General features: G+C 33.2%; 2 protein-coding genes across 2 annotated transcripts in view; one reads left to right on the top strand and one right to left on the bottom strand.

The window, feature by feature from the left end:
• The window catches only part of LOC135128041 (E3 ubiquitin-protein ligase MYCBP2), a 127670-nt gene that overhangs the window by 40251 nt on the left and 69844 nt on the right, over positions 1 to 17575 (top strand). The gene's annotated exons all lie outside the window — the stretch shown is intronic.
• The window catches only part of LOC135128042 (uncharacterized), a 49998-nt gene continuing 33075 nt past the window's right edge, over positions 653 to 17575 (bottom strand). Inside the window, exons 2-5 of the mRNA XM_064054845.1 lie at positions 7175 to 7426; positions 6772 to 6942; positions 2339 to 2631; positions 653 to 2284 (exon numbers count right to left, since the gene is read on the bottom strand). Coding sequence (XP_063910915.1) covers positions 1024 to 2284; positions 2339 to 2631; positions 6772 to 6942; positions 7175 to 7426 — 1977 coding nt within the window. The 3' untranslated portion in view covers positions 653 to 1023. The remainder of the gene's footprint in view (positions 2285 to 2338; positions 2632 to 6771; positions 6943 to 7174; positions 7427 to 17575) is intronic.

Consider the following 17575-nt stretch of genomic DNA (forward strand, 5'->3'; position numbering starts at 1 on the left):
AACAAAACTAATGGAACTGTATTAAATGTTGTTTAAAAGGACGTTTTTCGTTAATAAATAGGTGCATACTAAAATACACCACTAAAAAATGGTCTCGGAAAACTCATGCAAAGAATATAAATCTGCTAAAACGATTAAAATTTCGACCTTGTATCATTCCGTTGTGGTTTATTTTCCCTGAAGAAAGCAAGGAAATTTAAATTTTTAGAGATAGGCAACCAAGATTTCGTGTAACCGGAGAGAGTGGTTAATTATCGCATAAATCTGCGTGGCGCTGGTAAATATTAACATAAGAAGTATTGAACTCTACTGAACAAAGCTGGTTTTCACGCCTTGTGGTTATCTATTATAAAACGGACGAAGACCAACACGTCCTAAATGGGGTTCCACGAAAATCAATATAGGGGTTTCCCGCAGCAAACATGCAATCAAAAACGTTTACTTAATTTTTTAGAACATTCATTTTCTTATTTTATTTGTAACCACACAATTTAAATTACAAATATCCTTCAAGAGTTTTATATCCAAAAATGGCATTGTTACTTTAAGAATTCATTGTCAATCTATTTAATCTGTTTTTGGTGATGACTGTAGGTTGTACCCATATATTTGACACTCAATAAAACTCAAAATTTTCTTAATAATTATATTTCTTTATGATTGCTTCATTACATTTTTGTTGTAGTTTAAAAGAACGGAGTAAGTAACTTGAATAAAAATGATCATACTAACATACAATTATACAACGCAGTATATTAATAATATAAAATACTATTTACGCAAAATCAAAATAAAATTACAAAATATACAAAATTAAACAACGTATAGGTTGCTAACACATTTAACTGTACATTATCACAGCTACATCTATCCATCTGATTTGGGGATTATCCAAAAAAAAAAAAAACACACACAAATTGAAAAAGCTCATGTTACGGCTTCCAAATTCTCAATATTAACAATCCCCAGTGCGATGGAAACGCATGTTATTAATTGGAATTAAAAAATGGATACGAGATCGCGCTACATTTTAGACGATCCAGGTTTATCTGGTAACGGCCTAAACGCCATGTTGCTGGAAGCCCGCGATTTGAGAGAATCCTTGTTCTCGCCCTCCGACTCCCTATTCTGTCTCACTTCTGAGTACAAGTGGACAGCGGCATCAGAAGGTTCTGAGTATTCTCCGACCAGTGGCGGTCTGTGGTTGTCATCGGCATCGATGTCTTCAAAGTGAGTATTAAATTTTTCTTCCATTATTCGCAGAATGCTCCGAGGACCGTTTTCCTGTTGTTTGTTGGGGTCTTGACTTGTGCTGGTGAGCTGTAAGTTACCGAGTTCTTCGTACAAGTGGGCGTCCTCGTCTTGCTGGTTGTTGTTTTCGATGCCACTACTGTGTATATACTTCTGGTAGAGTTGCTCAATCATTTCACAAGCTTCTTGGTGTGTCATCGGGTCGTCTAATTTTTTTGATAAGTCTTGCAACAGCTCCATTGTTAAATCTTCTGAAATATCGAGCTTATCTCCATCGTCTACGGTTTCTATGGTGTTTTCTTCATCGTTACTGTGCTCATTTTGTATGTATTGCATTTTCCTGAAGTAACCTTTACGTTTTAGCCACCTGCTACCTCGTATCAACATTATGATAAAAGTTACGATCACGAGTAACACAAGAACTGAAGACGTGCCGATGATAACCGCTAACCAATCGGTTGTAGGAGGTGGATCATCGTTTGCGAACATCGTATTTGTGGAGTTGACGATCTTTGTTTCTCCTCGGTACGGTTCACAAACTATCGTATTATTACTATTACAAACTAATTCTGTAAAATTCTGGATATTAATAACTCCCACTTTCAACTCAAAACATTTCGAAAGCAGCTCGTTTACTCTACAAAACGTATTGTTGACGATCTTGTTAATTTTGCTCGTAGCGTTAGCATTCATTAACTCCACGATCCATTCGTCTAAGGTACAATGGCACGTTTGTTCGAAGAAGTTGTCTTTAAATATAAAAACTCGATCTTCTAAATCTGGCACGAAACTTAAGGCACCTGGTTCGGACTTGTACACTTCGTTTCCATTGAAAGAAAACCTCACCACGTCCGAGGAGAACGGAGCAACGATGGAGTTTGCATGCAGGAACTGGACTATGTTGTGTTCGAATGCTATGTTGCTCCAACCGTTGAAAACAAAACCTGTAGATTGTAAGTTTCCGATTTCGTTGTCCGAAATGTCTACTGTGACTACGGTGCTATGTATGGCGCCGCTTTGAATGTCTGTTATGCTGCAATACAACGGTATTTAGTAGTGTGGAACGACGGAGGAAGGTGGACATTACCTGGAATGTTGAACATTTAGATTTTCCATACTAGCAGTTATAGCACCGGCTTCGATTTTTTTGATGTTGCATTTTTCTATCTTAAAATTATAAATTAATGTTCGGTTGATGAATGCACCGCCGTGGATGCGATCTACGTTTGTGTGGAGGAAGGATATGGAAGAGATCTGAGTAGGTGAGAAAGCGTTACTGTGAATTTCTCCTATGGAAGACTTGTGGAATTTTACTTCCGCCAAAGTAGAAAAGAAGGTGTGTTGAGGTATTGTCGCTATTGTCACGTTGTCGAACAAAATCTGTAAATAAAAAACCTGATTAGAAATAAGAACTGACAGATTACTAACTTCAAAAACTATAGAAATTTGATTTTAACTAGAGTTTTTCAGAATTGGGTTCGTTGTGACTTAATATATACGTCACATGTCTATTAACTACTTTAACTGACTTAAGCAGGTAAGAAAACTATCTTTGCATATTGTCATAACCAGCAACACAACCAATACCGCACGCATTACAAGCGTACTTTTAAACCAACGTTCAATCATATTTGAGACGACGTCATCAACTTTCCGGAGGAGGTAAAAATGAATAATTCATCAATACCCAATAAATTTATTGTTTTCGGGTAAGCTATAAATGAACAATTAACAATAATGGTAGACTATTACACCATATGTACGATTAAAAACCGACATGATGGGCATGGATACGAAAGGCGAAAATGGATGTTTCCGTTTTGTTTAATGGGACATTTGTGAAAACAACATTGTTACTGTGGCTGTTACTATCTGTTGGAAAGTAAAAAATAATTGTCTCTGTAACTATCGCCTGAGAAAAAAAAATAATTTGAGTAACAATGTGTACATTGTCGAAAAGATTGTGACATCCTACGGAACTCAATTATTATGTTCCATCAGCAGAAAACAAATGTCGAGAAGGACAAAAATTAAACATCTAACCACCTTTTAGCACTTTAATTTCATTAAAAGCCCTGAGTAAAAGCTAAATGAATTTTATAATAGGATCAGATGTGACAGAATACGAGAAAATCTGGTTCCCCATTTCAAATAATCTTCAAATTATGCGTGTGTATACAATAAAGAGTTAAATTTCGTAAAAATGGACAAAAATAAATTTCCCCCAATATTTTGCTAACTATAGGAAATACATACATCAGTTTAAGTATAACTGAACGTCAATCCGAATACAATAGTTACTTGTGTATTAAGGACATAAAGATGAACTTTTTCGGCCAAGGCCTACAAATCAGATGAGACCGGAAAACTTACTTCTCTTTGGCCGAGATACACACAATGTTTTTTAGGCGACCATACAGAAAAATAATTGGTTCTGTAAGTGCTTTTGAGGTTAGAAAATCTTTTTTCGTTGTTGGAGGAAGTCCTGTAGATTTGATAAAAACCAAAGTGCTCTATGTTGCTCTACTACGAAAAAAAAATGGTACCGCCATGTTTCATAACGATATTGAGTACAGGTGGAGTTCAAATAATGACGCTGTTTTTTTTTTAATGTTGGTCAAAAAAATACGGCCAAGAACGCGAAAGTAGCTATTTGATATCTGAGTACAAAACAGTGACAAGTGAGTCCAAAAAACGACAAGTTTTGTAATGGTCGCCTAAAAACACTTTTTTTTATTTAAAGGAACCATTTATCATACGTGTCCGGCGCCCTTTTAGGGTCTTTCAGATCTCAATAATTGGAAAAAAAATACTAATTTTTTGCAAAATTAATTTTCACTTCCCGAGCGTAATCTAAGGATTTATTGTAATACATCTCCGAAACCAATGGATTGGTTGTTGTCAAAATTGTATAGGTATATATTTTAGGAATATCCTGTAGATGGTAAACTCTAACCAAAATTTGTCTAATAATTGCCACCATTAATTTGATGACGTCAGCTCAAAATTTTGCATGGTAAATGCTATTAAAATTTTTCAAAGTAACATATTCCTGTGCCCTGTGCTTGTGATTTTTACCCTAGACATCCAGATTTTCGCAAAAAAATCTAAATTGTATAACAACTTTTTATATAGGGTGAGCAACATAATTCGTGATCGCAGTTAGCAGTGTTTCAAAAAACGTATGTCGGGACTTTCAGCTCTTAACCTATCTCCCTTGGCTGTCAAAAATTTGACCGTAAACGTCCAGACTTTGACAGATCGATGACTTTTTACACAAACGTATCATCATTCAAGTAGAGATTCAAAATTTTGTTTCCAGAGTGTCTTTGCTCACCCAGGCGTCATGCAAATAACGTGGGTTCGATTTCCTCATAGGCCATACTTTTTTTTACATTATAACTGCTATTATCTATATATTTTTTTTAACTTACAGGGGTTATCATGAAAACAAAATTGCGCGCAAAGTTAAATTTTATCATTATATTTTAGGTTATGGTTATGTTAAACTCTAGGTTTTACCCGAGACGTCCAGATCTTTGGAAAAAAATCAAAATTATAAAACAATATTTTGCAATTTAATTTTGAATCTGCAAAACCCAATGCTTTGAAATCTTGCAGATGTTTTAAAGTTATGATAAGCATGATAAATTTTTAATCAAAATATATTTCTTTATCCCCTCCAAAAAGTTAATGACGTCAGCTCAAAATTTTGCCAAATGAATCCCTATCTAAATGTACACAATATGATGAGTCTGTATTTGTGGTTTATCATTCCATTTATATCTTTTAGATTTGCTTATACAGGTGGCCCAAAAAATTAATGAATCAAGAACGGCTCACTCCACTTTCCCAGAAAATTTTGGAAATACAATCCCCAGTGTTATTTTTCACTTTCCATTTTCATTTTACACTCAAAAATTCAGTGAAATGGAGAAAGGAGGTGGGCGGGGCTAAATTTAGCTTTTTTCTAATTTTATGAACAAGCAGTAGTCACGCCTACCCACTCCTTGTTCATTCCAGTGACTACTCTTAATATTGTTCAGTTCTATGTTGGCAAGTTTTAGAACCGCCCACCCACCCTTTTTTTCTTAGAGGATATTCATTTATCAAAATCAATCTTATCTTAACAAATACTAAGCCCCGCCCACCCGCCCCCTATTTTCTTAAAGGGTATGTCCTTTGCCACAAACAGTCTTATCTCAGTAAGTACTAGCCCATCATTTATTTTCTTAGAGGGTATGTGATTTACCAAAATTAGTCTTATCTTAGCACACACGCTAATTCTAATGATTTTATCTCTCTTCAATTGAGATCCACCTTTCATTCGGGCTAGATCAAATGAATCACTGAAATGGAGGCGGGGTGGGTGGGCCGGGTTAATTATATGTTCTTTTGTAAAGTGGAAATGGTAACTAATAGAACGTAGGCTGTTAACTAAAAAAAAAAGTGTTAATCGTATTTTTTTGTTATACTACTTATTTGCTATAACATTTACCTCTTATTTCAGAAGAAGAAAAATGGGAGGACGGGTGGGTGGGCGGGGCTAAGTTTGAATCTTTTATAAGCAAGCAATAGGCCCGCCCACCCACCCCCTCTTCATTCCAGTGATTCCTCTTAATATTGGTCATTTAGCAAAATCAAGCTTATTTAACAAATACTAGCTCCGCCCACCCGCTCTCTATTTTCGTAGGGTATGTAATTTGTCACACTCAGTCTTATCTGCAAGTACTACACTGCACTAATCCAAGTTGCGAGGGAAGTTCTGTCCAAACAACTTTCGAGCAATTTTTTCTATTGAGTAAATTTTACATCTTTATTAAAAAAAAATAATCAAAATCAATTTAGCTATTTTGACAGAAGACGCAGAAATAACATAAAAATCGTTCCAAGGTGACAAATGTCATTTCTCTGTCATATTTCAAGTATGTTACATTATGAAGTCAGGAATACCAACCCACAAAACAATTCTGTAACTCCATCAATTAAAGCATTGCTTTCAGCTGAAAAGGTGGTTTAATGGCAAACGAAATTCGCTGTCAATAATTTAAGATGAAATATTTCTTAAAAAATATCACATTTTATTCAAACATCTGTAGTTCTGTGTATGAGTTAAGAATGCATGTTACTGTACACTTATTTAGTTAAGTTTACTTTGTGAAATCAGTGTAAAAAATGACATCCAAGAAACAAAAATCCTGTTTTTTTAGTTTTTGAAGTGTGGACAAAAATTGCAGCCAATTGAACACCTTTTAAATTTGGAAAAATTAGAGCCCACATTTTATTAAGAAGTTCGTCCTTCTAATTTTCAATTATTACAACTTTCACCAGATGAAACTTTCCAAGCTTTTATGTGGTTAATAATTGAGTTTATAATCAAATTGATTACTGCTGATTTCACATAAAAGACACTACCAGTGCGAAGCCATAAACATTGTAAAGAATGACCCAGTGAACTAATTAAATTTAAACGATTTGCTGGCCTCGTAAAGCTGTTTTACAAACCCGACTGGTACTTACTGTAGTAACGGGACCATGTTTTCCAATATTTCCTTGTTTCTTGAACTCGAATGCCTCTGCAGCCAACGTTAATTTCGGAATTTCTTTAAAAAGGGCGGATCTTAACTTGCTGAAGGCGGTCTTTTCCACATTCACCGAAGCGCATCTTATAATTTCCACTTCTATGGAACTCTGCAACAAACGACATTTAGGCGAAACATGACGGAAACAAGCCGTAAAATCGACCATTGTGCCTCCCAGAATGAATGTAATAAAAACGATGACACAACTTCATCGTTGTTATTAACAAGCGGATAATTTCAGACGTAATTTTAGGTTTTATTGTTAGCATCTTACTCCTATGTCCTTCGTAATTAAGAAAGGCAACGCAATGGTGCATTTGGTGTACGCAAACTATGCCTACCTGCAAACTTTCGAATGCGCCAGTCTTTATGCTTAATTGATCACAGTTCTGTATTTGAATTAGTAGACTAGGAGTAGTTACATTGCGAAAGGACTGTTTTTCCATCACAAGCGTACGGGTGCTGTCTATGCGAAGGAGGGTTAAGCCGGTCATTTGATCGAAGGATTTTGGACCTAGGGTGATCCGGTCACCACCAGTTATGAAAATTTCGGACGCTTCAGGAGGTATTCGAAGGAGGCCCAGCTTCATCTCCTGAAAAAAGAATACTATTATGAAATCATGTTTAGAAAAATGTCTGCCATTTGCCATTCTGTCAAATATCCATTCGTACGTAATTAACATTGTTTCAAGTTAATATAAACACGAAGTATGAACAAGTTTTGAAAGCTGCAGTTTTGGGAACGCATGAATATTTCATCTACATACAAGTAATTGAAAACACGTTTACACACTCTTAACAGTTGAAAATCACAAAAAAACTGTAACCTTGGATTAGTTTCGGTCTCAGCTAATATTATGTAATGTGAGAACAACATTTCAGTGAATTATAATTAATTTGCTGTTGAACTTAGTATTAATAAACATTAGTGACACGTGTAGGAAAGGACCTCTTAATTTAGATAATAATAATATTTAGACGAAAAAATTGGTCTAAGGTTATCGTTCGATTATTCCGACACTTGATTTAAGTGGATATAATTTTGCTTCTGTTCATTTCACAAAAAACATAAATCGTATTTGTTCCACTTCTAACAAAATCGATTAATTCAGCAACAAAGTAAATATACTTTTGAAAATATATTTTTTTTAATTCTTTATGCTTCCAGCTAGTTTCGCAAAAGTTCCAGTGAACCATTTAAAATTGTTAGCTAATAAAAGTACTTAGGTATACCATAAGTACTTCTACGAAATTAATCCATTTGTAAATCATCAAAATTTTTCAAAAATCATACAGCACGAAAAAATAGGTTCCCATTTCCGACTGTCTGTCTGTCTGTGTCGATTTTTACTACACATAATCTTCAGAACTATTCGACTGATTATTGTCAAATTTTGTATGTGTTTCAGGAATACGGTGTAGATGATGAAATGCTAACCAAAATATGTCCAGTCATTCCCGTCAACAATATGACGTCCTCTTAAAATTTTTCGTAGTAAATGGGATTCAAATTGTATAAAATAATATACTCCTGTACTTGTGGTTTATGAATCCGTTTTGAGATTTTCCCCCAGCCATTCAAAATTTCCAAATTGTATAACAATCTTTTATGCTAATGTACGCGAAGTTCGCCCAAGGACATTTGTGACCGCAGTGAAATACAGTGGGTGACTTTTTTTTCTTACACTGTTACTGTTACTGATTTCGTGGATGTAATACCCTCTATTACAAATTAAATTTCGCAAAATCTGAAAATAATGAAGATACGTCCCGTCACAATCGATTAAATAGTCAAACAACAATTTGGCAATTGGTCCAGTAGTTTCGGACATATGTCTAATAAAAATCGAGACAGACAAACAGACGGAAGCGGAAGACCAAATTTTTCGTACTCCAGGGGCTATAAAATGTCCAGAAAACATGAACGCGCGGGAAGTAAAAATACAAATTCTTTACAAAATTAGATTTTATTTGTCGAACCTAAGCTGGAAAAGCATAATGTAATGTACTTAATACGGCTAATTTAATGTTTTTTCGACGTTCCATACGATAATTTTCGAAACTAATAGACCAAACATTCTTAACAAATTTTAGATGTACATATTGTTACGAAATAAACCCATAGGCCGCCCCGGTACGACACCTATGGGTTTTTTAGTATGTGGGGCGATGATGGGTGACTCATCATCGGTGACGGTGGCCGGGAGGCGTTCGCATAAAGACAAGTTTGGAGCGGGTTACCGAAAGTCTCGATTGTGGGACCTAGAAAAACCTCGAAGCGGCGTTCGCGATCTATCCAGAGGAACGTATGGGTTTAAATAGAGGCCACCGGTGGGAACAAGGGTTATTTAGCCAATTCAGTTAACGAGTCGAGTCCAGTCAAGTTGCGCCGAAATTATTTTGTGTGTAAATTCGAGCTATTAAGAAATAAATTGTTGTTTTACCCACGTCGATTTTTAATTACAATCAACGTAACAATATTTTAAGAACATCGCGTATATGGTAAACCGTTAACCAAAATTTTTCTAATCCCTACCAAAAAAATCCTATTGAAAATTAGTATAATTTTACAGTTTAACTTTAAATTACCTTGAAATTACAACACCGATTGTTCTGAAATTTTGCATGGACGTTGTAGACTTCTTAAAACTCTTTTTTTTTTCAGCGGATTATTGTATAAAATTCAATTTTTATATGTTTTAAAATCTACAAACTGAACCTTTTTTAAATTTTGGTAAAATGCAGTGAACTAATTATTACATAAAAATGAAAATTTATTTATTCATCTCCTATAGAAAGTTAATGACGTCATCACAAAAATTTATGAAATTAAAGTTTCTTAAAAATGTATTTAATTTTTAATTTAATGCATGTAATTAAGTTGATTTTATTCATTAAATCAAAACTACTTTTTCTAATTTGCTCACAGTACTACCTACCTTATTTTTTATTTTATTAAAGGTACCGTCTGTTCGGGAAAAAAAGTCCGTAGCTGTCTTTTTTTGAGTACAGTATTCTGTGATATGCAGATATGTCAAATTGAATTATTTTAAATATACGATCTGATTTGACAAATGTATGTCCCCGGATTGAGTTCACAAGAGGAAAAAAAACTGTATTTTCTATTTTACAAAAAAAATGACATGGGAATAACATTTTTTGCTTAATTCAAAACGAATAAATCTGCAATTAAAACTTCAATATTCCTGGTCTGTACCTACTCTTAAAATTAATTTTTCATATTTCTAAGTTCTTCGTTACGTTTAATTTTTTTCGATTTTAAGGACACAGCCTGATAATATTAAAATTTTAATTGCAGATTTATTCTTTTAAATTAAGGAAAACATGTTATTCCTATGTTTTTTTTTATAAAATTGAAAATACAATTTTTTTTCCTCTTGTGAATTCAATCCAGGGACATACTGTATTATATAGTTTTAGAGATTCTTATTGATTTATTTCTGAATTCGTTAATGATCATACTTTACTATTCTTTGACATAAAATTTTCTATTTCCGTCTAGAAAAAAATTCGTTTTCAAATTTAAATACTTCTGTAATCTGTACATTAGCAAAAATTTTGGCATGAAGTAACCAGATTTGTATACGCAGATAATTGTGTTAATAAATTCATTAGAGCCGTCTTGCAGAAAAATTAAATTAATTTTTAACACAACTTTTTAACAAAATGTGACATGATACATGAGTGAATTCAAAAAAAATCAAGAATCTCTAAAATATTTTTAAAAAATCTTTAATCTCCTAGAGATATAATTTGACGTGACGAACACACGGTAGAAAGACGTTATCACAAAAAAAATGTAATAAAATTGCAGAATTAACTTTTATAATTATTATTAATTTAAGAAACTACACTCGCTTAATTATTTATGCTTCAGAAGTTTGGACTAATTTCTTATTTTAAAATTTGCTGTTTCCTACTTTCCTTAAATTTTGGTTCAATTTAATGGGGTTCCCAGGAACCGTAATTTTGTATATATCGCTGTGAAAATTCTGCAGACTTCTGGAAAACAAAATGTAGCATCTACACCAAGTGTTTGCCAACAATTTCCTTACTGGGAATAAAGAAAATTTTTTGAAGATAAATAAACCGGCAAATTTTTAAGTTAGATGCAAAACATTTCAATTGGATTTACATTTGCCTCTGCAAAAGGAAAAAAATGACCCCTACACTAGACATTTAACCATACTCCCATTATAGTAAAAGAATAACAATCTGTACAAATTAATTGAGATGGTGATGTTGTAACACAATTTTTAGGTGGCCTCGTTCATTCGGATGACTCATATAAACTTTAGTAACATAGGTACGTTTGTTATATCGCCAAAGGACAAAACTGTGTAATACATGTCAAATTAAAGTTTCCCCGTAATTAGTTCAAAAACTATCACGTTTACAAAATTTCAAATGAAATCCCAGTATGATTTGCCTATCAATACAATAAAATAGATACTAAAGGGCCTGATACTTGAACCTTCAACGAGTAAGAGCAGAGGATATTAATGTGGAGTTTCGAATCCAGCGCTTTTCTCGTAAACATAACTACACAACACAAACTTTTTTTCAAACATCCATCAACACAAACCAACACCCGGCTTAACAAAAGTCGCAACTTTTCGAGAATGACCCTTGACCCGAATTTACACTTTTTTATGCCCGGTTCCCACTAATTATAATTCTGCATTAATTACACAGTGTGTATGACCCGTATAAACTTTATCGGATTGTACTTTCGGTTAGTTGATGCCTCTTACGTAAGAGCGCACTCACTGGTTGACCTGTGACACTCGTTCATTATCATCTTATTTACACGCAGCAATTATCTTTTTCCTCGGTAATTTCATAAAAAACAAAAGCTTATGTTCGTCATATACAGTCCTCGCAGAAAGTTCTAGCCAAACAAGTTTGCTGTGTAGGAGAGTTTTATGGCTTTATGATAATTGGACCATAAGGGGACGAAATGGAAAACTTGCACCTACAATCACATAGTTCCATTTCCAGTAGTGCAGCACGATCACAACATGTTGACATTGAAGGGTTAATTAACCGACGAAGAGAATGTTCTATTAAATAGTTTTATGCATGACCGCATCGAGAACAGAGCAATATAGGCTTTGATTGTTAGGACACATCAAGTAAATTGATTGCCGAGTTGAAATTGAAGACGATATCGTCTATTACGTGTTAATGTAGTCATGTTTCGTTCACTGCTGGCAACTGACAGAAGAGATAGTGAAGATAGGCGGGACTAAAGTACATTATAATTTATTTGCGAGGGGGCGCACCTACCATATTAATGTGTGTCTCCCATGTAAGGTTGGGATACGCACCGCAAACAATAGCTATAGTAGCAGCTTCTTTCTTTTTTCATTATGCGATGTAGATGATGTATTGCTCTATATACATGAATGATAAATACCTGTTACACATGAATAGAAGGACAAATCCGCGCTAATAAATGAATTCGGTGTGTGTTACATAAGAAATAATTTTGTGCGCTTTTTTGTTTTATTTAAAAATGACGACGCGACGTTGTGTACTAAATGGGAAATTAAGGACCCGCTATCTGTGTGTCCTGCGTGACCGCAAACCCGTATGGCTAAAATTATTACAATCATCATCAACTGTTATAAGTGTTTTTAAAGATTTTGTTGAAGAAATCAATTCACGATGTCCATTACACTGTAACGACATGAAACTGCAGGCGTTATAAAAACTCCATCAAGATGGTTAAAATAAAATCAACCACATTGCTTGCATATTTGACATCCGAGTTTATTTTTCCGCGCTGTAACTTTGAAAGCAATAAAATCATAAGGAATAATAAAGAAATAATAAAATATTGATATAAGAATTACGTCATAATTTTTCTGAGGTTTATTTTGTAGTTTCCGTGAACTCTCACAGGACCTTAAACTCATAAAAGCAAACTACTCAAGTACTTCATAAATCTGCACTTTTTTTCTATCCTATGAGAAGCACATTCATTGTCATAACCCTAAGTACCCAAATAAAAATTGTGGTAAATTATTTAGTCCATGTTCCGTATTTCAGAACCGGAACTATAAAGCTCAAAATTCATAAAGCTAAGCTGAAAGTGCTGAAAGGCCATAATATAAATTAAAGGATTTAATTTCTCAATAATTGAATCTGTTTTATGGCCGATCCTTTTCTTTTTACTTTCTGAGCGTACATTAAAAAAGTATTCTATAGAGTCTAATTAACGAATGGCCAATGACCTGCTTTGTCGACATTCTCTAACTTCTAGAGTATGAAAGGTGTCCCGTTTCCGTCTGTCTGTCGTATGTGGTCTGTTGGGGTTTTATTAGGCAAGAGATCTCCGTAACTACTGGACTGACCGTTGTGAAATTTTTGATGAATCTTGTCTAATGATTCCCACCAAAAATTTGATCAAGTCATCTTAAAGTGTTACTAAGTAAATCCTCTTTAGAAAGTGCGGCCTTATATCTTGAGAATGCCAATCTCTAAGCTGTAAACGCCATTGTTCTTAGTAGAAGGAAAAGCTTTATTTAGTACATTGCAAATATAATAATAATAATAACAATGGTTTATTTTCCAACAGGATGAATCTAAATACAGGAAAAAGTTAATAAAAATGCTGGATATAAAAAAAATATTTTAGACTAAAATTAGATGTTACTAATTGGCGCAGTTTAAAGTAAGTAAATAAGAAACATAAAAGGACAAATAATCGATAGAAAAAGCGGTAAATTTATCTCAAATTAGGATTGGTATTACTTAGTATATGTGTACAATAAAAATTTAGATGGAATCTAACTATACATATACAACAATGATAGAACTTTAATAATACTAAGTCGTAAATATTGTGACTATTGTTACTAAATAATTCCGGCGCAACTTGACTGGACTCTATTTCGCTCAACTCGACTCGTTAACTGAATAATAATCGTTCCCGACGGTGGCCTCTATTTAAACTTATACGTTCTTCTCGATGGATCGAAAACGCCGCTTCGAGGTTTTTCTGGGTTGCCCATCGCGACTTCCGCTTCCAGGCTTCTCGTTAGCGAATGCCGCCTGGCCGATGAGTCATTATCGCCGTACATATCAGAACCCATAGACGTCGTACCGGGGCGGCGTATGGGTAACAATATGACGCACATATTGCATCGGCGTTGAAACGAATTTTGATAAACTATTAAATTGCGAATACAATGACATACAACACTTGACATTTATTTCATTTTCAACCGAAAAAACATTATGGACAAAAAAAAACATTACTGAAATAAAGAACCCACACTTTATTTTATAATCAACAAGCTGTGTCTAATTAAGTTTTTCCCTTCAAGTTAAAAACAATGGCGGTTACAGAATTTCAAAATCTATCCATTCTCAAGATATAAAGCCGAGGAATTTTAACTAGGACACCCGTATCTCTGATATATTAAGTACACTTTATTTTTAACCTTGTGCATGTAAGTTTTATATGAAATTTTGCACGAATTTTGCATTGTAAATCATTTATCAGATTTCATCTGTTCATCACTTGCAAAAATTTAATTATGTCATTCCAAAAATTTTGTCACCTAAACCTCACTTGAAATTTTTTTAGTATAATACGTTCCTTTATTGCTTGTTTAACAATATTCATATTTTTATGTATATTGATTATTGTAGAAAAATTGGTCATTTAGGAATTGCAGTTTCAAAGTTAAATTGTAAAATGTTATAGAATTTTGCGTTTTTTTTTAAATCTGGATGTCTAGATTAAAGCATCAACGGCACCACAATTTTGAAATGACGTCATCATATTGTGGGGATGATACATATAAAATTTGACAACAATCGGTCCAGTAGTTTCATGTTCTATAATTATTTTAAGAATGCAAATAAGTGGTCATTGGTTGCTTTTGTCTTCATGTTTGCTTCCATCTGCGGAGATTATCTGTCTAATAAAAATCGGTACAGAGGACAGCCGACAGACAGACAAACGGAAACGGGAGACCTATTGTTTCTACTCTTATCGAGAAAACGTGAAAGTGGCCATTCACCGAATGGATCCTACTACAATACTTCCTTAGGTTACGCTCGGGAAATAAAACGTTTTTAAAAGCAAATATTACTATTTGTCCTAGGATCTACGAAACGATTTTTTTCCAATGTTTTATTTATCCCTTTCCTCCAGAAATTTAATGACATCGCCAAAATTTATTCATAAATGTTTGTTAAAAATAGGCTTTGAATTGCGCTTTAGCAATATCTCTTCATTTTTTTCGAATTATTTATACAAAATGTTAAAAAAACTATGAATGAAAATTAACAAATAATAATCTGCGAAAATTTTGAGAACGCAAAATTATTTTTATTTTAATATTATAAGTGTAATAAAAAATTAAATTTGCGGAATCAGTTTTTATAAAATTCATTATCTTTGTGGATTAAATCTGATTGGTTACTTCAGTTGTATAAAATTAAAAATTCTAACAACTGAAGACTTCTACCATTATATATCTCCTAGTGTCTAATACCCAATATTTTGGTACATCTTTTATATATTTTCTAACATTAAATAACGAGCTACCTAATCAAAGAATAAAATCATTCATCAAAATACCGCATTACAATACTACAATACTTCCCTAGCCCCTAAAACATATTAAACTAAGAACATTTTAATCAAACATATTTATTTAATAATTTTTGCGAAACGTCATAATTTTCTGGGGGGGTTGAATAAGTAAGTTGTGACAAATATCCGGTAAAACGCTAAACCAATGTTAGTGTCTAACTAAAGTTTTAAGGGAGTTTACTCTGTAGCTACTGAGAAACAAACTGTCTAAAGTCATTTAAACGGAACTTCCCTCGTCTCTGAAAAACAGGCAAACAAATAAAGATTCTTCGAAAAATTTTAGGTTTTTTTGTTCAACAACCCTTAAAAGTTAAAATAAAAATATATGTGGACTCTTAAAGGAGCAGAAGCGTATTTTCAAGTAAGTTTTTCCATTACATAATTTTGTGATGACATCAATACTTTACTTTATTGAGGACACACATCAATTTCAATAGGTGCAGTATAACACCAATTAATAACAGCACTGTATATAAAAATTTTCGAGAAAACAAGTGAAACGTTCTTGAATTGATCAATAAAATAGATTGCCTCATTCATTTTTTTTTAGTCACCTTGTATGAGTATTTCTAAAAAATGTGAATCCATTCATAAACCACAAGTATAGATTCATAATATTTTACATATTTTAGATAGGATTTATTTGGCAAAATTTTAAGATGATGTCATCAACTTTTGGGGAGGGGTATAACATTTTGATTCACGATTTGCAATGCCTACGTTGATCTTATAACACTTGTAAGATTTCAGAGCATTTGTTTAACTATTTGAATGTTAAATTGCAAAATGTTGTTATAATATTGATTGAACGTAAGGGGTATCTTATTTTATAAAATTCAAATTACATTTACTATTGTAAACTAAGGTGACGTTATCCTATTATAGGTCGGGATGACTAGACAAATTTTGGTTAGTGTTTTACCATCTGCAAAATATTCCTAACAAACATAGAATTTGACGACAGTCGGTGTTGTATAGTTTCGGAGATTATCACGAGGCCTATTGTTTCGTACTCTAGGGGTCATAAAACTCCGAAAAAACATGGAAGTAGCCATACGTAGGATGGAAAATTGTAAAATTTGTTTGTAAACCAAACCCTATAAGGAAGTTAAAAGTAGATGCGGATTATTATTATTATTATTATTAAAGAGTTAAACGAACATGTCTGTGTATTTAGAGATTTTCAGATAATTTTATATTATTAATTCTTTAGAGGATATGAATAGGTAAATAGTAGTTATTAAATCTTAAAGTATACCTTTTAAAGTAACTGCTATGATAAGATAGTTTCGAAAATTATTTTAAAAATCGCCAACAATCAACGTATTCTATGAGTTTAAGAAGTACTTCCTTTAGCTAGATATACCAGCAGCCAAATCAATAGAAAAAAATTAATTGATTCAATAGAGTTGTTTTCGTCAGTGTAATGCCTGGACATAAAAAATTTATGGATTTTTAAGTGGTTCACAAAAAAATAATTGATACATTCTTTGATAAAATATTTATAAAAGTTTAATCCAGGCTTTAAAGGCTCAAGCTATTATATTATTATTTTTAATTACTTGACCTACGTATTTTCGGGATAGTTCTTGTAAAATGACTGTACTCTGTGGTCATTTTTTCTTTGTTGATAAGAGAAATTCAAAGTATCACAAAGCTAATGTATGGAGGAAATACGTCTTAAACTATTTCTTGCTTCTTAAAAACCAACCATCGTAATAAGCTATAGTTTAAGTGATTCTTAACCTACATATAAGACGACAAAAAGTGTTAAAAAGGCGATTTGATATTCGCTGTAAGTGTAATAGCTTTCTACCACACATTTCTGTCATTCTTTATTTTGTTTAGTAAGATAATGAGCGATACGCCGAATGACAACAAAACAGCTTCTGCATACTGTATGAAACATTGAACCCAAAAAGGTTGTTTATTATTTGTTAATTTTAATATCATATACAGTCACGACGTTACTACATCTGAAGGGTTTTCGCTTAGAAGAAAATGAGGGAACTCAATCTAAAACTCGGCCGTCAATGTTGGACAAACGAACACGTTATTTTAGCTACCTTTATGGGCACACTACACGGTCAATCAGATTGACAATCTC

This window comes from Zophobas morio, unplaced genomic scaffold, assembly GCF_036711695.1.
Source record: "Zophobas morio isolate AGI-343-1 ecotype UQ-CSIRO unplaced genomic scaffold, CSIRO_AGI_Zmor_V1 ptg000012l, whole genome shotgun sequence".
In the NCBI taxonomy this organism is placed as follows: domain Eukaryota; kingdom Metazoa; phylum Arthropoda; class Insecta; order Coleoptera; family Tenebrionidae; genus Zophobas; species Zophobas morio.